Below are 4,639 nucleotides of genomic sequence, written 5' to 3' on the forward strand. Positions count from 1 at the left end.
AAACCCATTTTGAAATTTTCTTTGGATTCCTTTGTTTTGAAAGAGTTTTAAATACCTGGGATAATCTGATATATTTGTATTCCTTAAAAACAAAACAAAAGAAAAAACCTTATATAGTCTACTTAATTGCATAACCAAATACAAGCATTTTTTGAAGTAAAAATTATTTTTAACTTAAAATAAGTTATAAATTCTGAGAAAGTATTGATATAACATTTAAAATATAGGAATATAGGAATAGCAGACTTCTAGAATTAGCTAGGCAATTTTCTTCTATTTGTCTAGGTCAACGACCTAAAGAGGTGGTTAATCATCATTAGACTAACAAAAAAAGAAAGGGTGAAAAAGCTGACTATCAAGGGATTTTAGTAACAGGTAAAGGAATGGACGTCGTGATGTCGGAGTTGCTGTAGGATTCTAAGTCTAGGTAAGAGCTTTTGAAATTCTCTAATTTTAACACTTATACATAAGAATTCTTCCCAAATGTCAAAGAAAAAAGTATTTTAATAATCATATTAAAGACTACAAATTTATTATGTAGTAATATAGTAGTAGCTATTGAATAATGTAGTAGATATTGAAAGTAATCAAATATATTTTCTGGACATAGACAACCATTAGAATTATATATTTTTAAGAATTAATTATAGGCATATGTCATAATTACAAAATAAAATTGAGTTCCTGTTTCTATTTACTTTCTAGACAAACTGAACCACGCATTTCTAGAAAACAAATGAACTTCTGGTTGCCTTCCTAAAATTGCTACATGACAATTATTTTTATTAATTTCACCAAGTTATTAGATCAGACCCCTTGTTTTTTTTCATTCTACCTTCCTGGAAGAAGTGGAGGGGTGTTAGTTATTGAACAGGAAAGGAAGGACTCTCAAGGTTACTGAATGACCTCCACTGTGGCAGGAAAGGAGATTCGTGGACTTCCAAAAGGCAGGTTCCTCCATAACGGAGCTGCCCGGGGCTTGCAGGATTTGTGAGGAACTCACAAACATAGAGGCAGAGGAGGAGGAGACCGCGCAAGTTCTGTGCTTCCAGGGATCGGCAGTGCGGCAGAAGTTGTCATAACTAAGAGTCACAGGGAGAATATCAGAGAGTAGAGTTTGGCAGAATCACAACCAGAGGAGGGAAAGCGGCGGGGGGAAGAGTGAAGAAGACGTACATAAGAGGAGAGCAGAATTACTGGGGTGTTTTGGTCATAGGGAGACAGTGGTTCCATATGACTGAGGGTGATCGTGGACGCATTGAGAAATGACACTACACACTAGGTCTGGTTTAATTTTAGATAGAGTGAAAATACGAGCTTCATTGTTTATGATTCAGGAACTTTTGAAAGGGTCTAAGAAGCTAAATGTGTTGGCTCAGGAGAAGGATAAGAGACAGAATGAGTCAGTCACAAAAAGCAAAGCCCGTGATTGAGAGGTAAGAGCCTCACCAAATATTTGTTCCACAGGTGAAAGAAATGTATCGAAAATGAAAGGGACGCTATCTACCTGTTCTACGTCGAAATTTATTCATAGAATTTTGATGATAGAATTGATTCAAGGGCAGAGGATTTGGTTTTGGTTTTTGTTTAGTAGCAGACACTCAATCCTTGTCAATTAAATGATAAATAAAATATACTTAAAACATATTCTATCATTGCTGCATAACTAATATCCATATATCTGTGCTTGGTTGTCTGCATGTAAAAGGATTTTAGATATTAAACATGCTATTATACACATATATAAACAAGAATAGGTTTCTGAAGCTTAGTGAAAGTATCATTTTTCTACTTACAAAATGAAATCTAATGAACTACGTATATCACTTTATTAATCTTTAGATAGGGTTCTTTGTGGAACAAAGCTCAAAATTATGAGACTAGACTCGTTGGTTGGATCTAGACTGGTAGAGCCCCCAAGACTGGGTAGGCCCTTAGTCATTCTGCAGGTCTGATTTGAACTCCCTCCCATATTGGGAAAATTGGCCAATGAAGCTGAAAACGTCAGCATATTTTCAAGGACAAAGTTCAGAGGGTTAGGAAAGAAGGAGGAATGGAAATTGGGCACCGAGGGAGGAAGTGGGAGAAGGGATGGCTTACGGGGGAAGTGACAATGGATGAGTTGACACAAAATGTATCAATTGTTGAATGTAAAACTGATGATCTATTTTGTAAATCTGTACCAAATTCACAATCTCAAATTCACAAAGTTAAAAAAAATAAAGGTAGAGAGCACTATATTGAATGCTCCCATATATTTTTAAAGAGCAAACTTAAGTATTCATTTATAAATATAACATAACTGTGATAAGAAAAACAAACAAACTCCTTGCCATGCGTCCATGCTAGCTCAGAGTGACATGCTGCGGGATTAGGAGAGTGTAACTGTGGGAGTAGTAAACCCAGTCTTTTTCCCGTGGAGCTGCAGGCGGTTTCAAACTGCCAAACCTGGGAATCACAGCTCAACCTGTACCTGCTACACCACCAGGGCTCTTTCAGCTCTGCTGAGATTATTAAAGACGGATAACATTAGTTTCCACGATATGAAAGTAGACATCTGGGGAGGCAGGGTTCAGAGGGAAAATATTCTCTACATCACTTTTCGGTCTTTGTCATTTTAAATTATATGCATATATTTTCTATTTCAAAATAAATGAACAAAATTCATGTTCTATCAAAATGAGGTTAGAGTCAAGTATCTCCAGAGTCTCTGAGAAGTACTTGGAGCTCACGTTATCTTTTTGAGAAATCCATATCCTCCCTCCTCCCTGAGACTGGTTCTGGTGGCATCTCTCATAGGAAATCATCTTTAAAACCCAATCAAACCCATTCATGTCCAGTCAGTTCCAATTCATGGTGTCTCTGTGTGTTGCGAAGTAGAAGAAATCTATAGAGTTTTCTTGACTACAATCCTTAAGGAAGCCAATGTGCAGGTGTTTGGTACATATAAGCCACCCCTTTAGGTAGCTAGAGGACAAACTGGGCCCTCCAAGGGCCTTCTTAGGTCACTCCAACAATAATTCATTCTATTACATTTTGAATATCTACTATGTGCAAAGCATTGTCTGGTACTTTGTAAAACTATAAAGACAAATTAAATGAATTTTTTCTTGTAAGTATTTATTATGTATTTATGTAGATTTTGTTTTCTTTTTAAATTCTGCAATTTAACATTTTGCTCACACAATCGACTGTGTGAGTCTACATTGTCTTACTCACTTGTTCTGACTTTCCCTCCCTGACTTTATCAAACCAACTAAATTACAATTCCCTTTAGGCTGGGGCTGTGCATATTTATTTTAGTTTTTTAATTCTCCTTTTCCTTTTGTATTTAGTTCTATCCTACTAAATACATTAGACCCCCGAGTGATTATTAGTGGATTAATTGTTTGGATGATTGATGTTGTAACTTTTCTTATTTCTGAATAGCATACAATTAAGATGAAATTGATCTGTTTTAATTTTCCCCTCCTCAGAGGCAATCATTTCTAGTCAAGAATTGATGACAACATTCTATTGATAATTGTAGTACAAAGATGGACCAAAATCATCCTTTGAATGCAGCAACAGAGGAACAGCCAGCCAGCAAAAGGAAAGCTAGATGCTGCGATGGATTCAAGGTGGAATGAGTTTCATATTTCCAAACTGAAATAAGTAAATGGGGAATGTATCAATTTTTTAAAAGTCTATAAGTTAAGAAGAGCATTGTTTCTCAAATTAGCTCTCATTAAAGTACACATTAAAACATTTTTAAAATGCACGTCTTCATTTAAATCTATCTGTATATCTGATGACATTATTTCATTGGTGATATTTCAGGTGTTTGGAACTTTAATACTGGTGAAATTTAGAAATAGTTTGATAGCATTTTTTATTCCCTGATGGAGCCAAAGATATTTGTTAATGTGAGAATAATAAAAGAAAATGTTGTTGATGAATAATATGCAACACCAAAAATTACATATTTGGTAATTTGGAAAATTGGTCTTTGGCCTATTGGTCTATTAATTGGTCTATAGTCTTGATAATATAGAGCTATATATGTCATAATATTATATATCATTATGTATGATATTATAAATAATTGCATATAACAAAATTCTACCATCAAGCCAGGTAATCCTGATTCATGTTGTTGTGCTCTCAGGTGCCATTGAGTCAGTTCCGAGACAGAGTGCCCCTGCGCCCAATCCTGGGCCATCCCCCCATTTGGTCTTTGCTTGGCCCCATGGGGGCAGCCATCTCCCTGAGGGCCTTTCTCTTTTTTGCTACCACTCTATTTTACCAAACACAATGTCCTTCTCCAGGGACTTGTCTCCCCTGACACGTTTCTGAGGCTGTAAATCTTTACAGGAGCAGATATTCACCTTGCTCCTGCCGAGAACCTGTGGCTTTGAACTGCCAGCCTTGAGATTAGCATTCCAATGCATACTAGACAGTGCCACCAGGGCTCCTTCAGAAATATAAGTGCACACACAAAGCAGCACATAAAAGGTATATATATTATCTGTAAGACATATATATCTTTTAAAAAATCATTTTATTGGGGGCTCCTACAGCTCTGATCACAATCCATTCATGAATTGAATCAGGCATGTTTGTATATATGTTGCCCTCATTCTTTTCCAGACACTCACTG

General features: G+C 36.1%; 1 protein-coding gene across 1 annotated transcript in view; it reads left to right on the forward strand.

Moving 5' to 3' along the window:
* The first annotated feature begins 350 nt into the window (after positions 1-350).
* LOC101658515 (solute carrier organic anion transporter family member 1B1) overlaps positions 351-4,639 on the forward strand; it is a 67,199-nt gene continuing 62,910 nt past the window's right edge. Inside the window, exons 1-2 of the mRNA XM_004713806.4 lie at positions 351-427; positions 3,477-3,620. Of these exons, the coding sequence (XP_004713863.2) occupies positions 3,537-3,620 (84 nt within the window). The 5' untranslated portion in view covers positions 351-427; positions 3,477-3,536. The remainder of the gene's footprint in view (positions 428-3,476; positions 3,621-4,639) is intronic.

This window comes from Echinops telfairi, unplaced genomic scaffold (genome assembly GCF_000313985.2).
Source record: "Echinops telfairi isolate 266 unplaced genomic scaffold, ASM31398v2 ScPeMD7_21;HRSCAF=78, whole genome shotgun sequence".
Classification (NCBI taxonomy): Eukaryota; Metazoa; Chordata; class Mammalia; order Afrosoricida; family Tenrecidae; genus Echinops; species Echinops telfairi.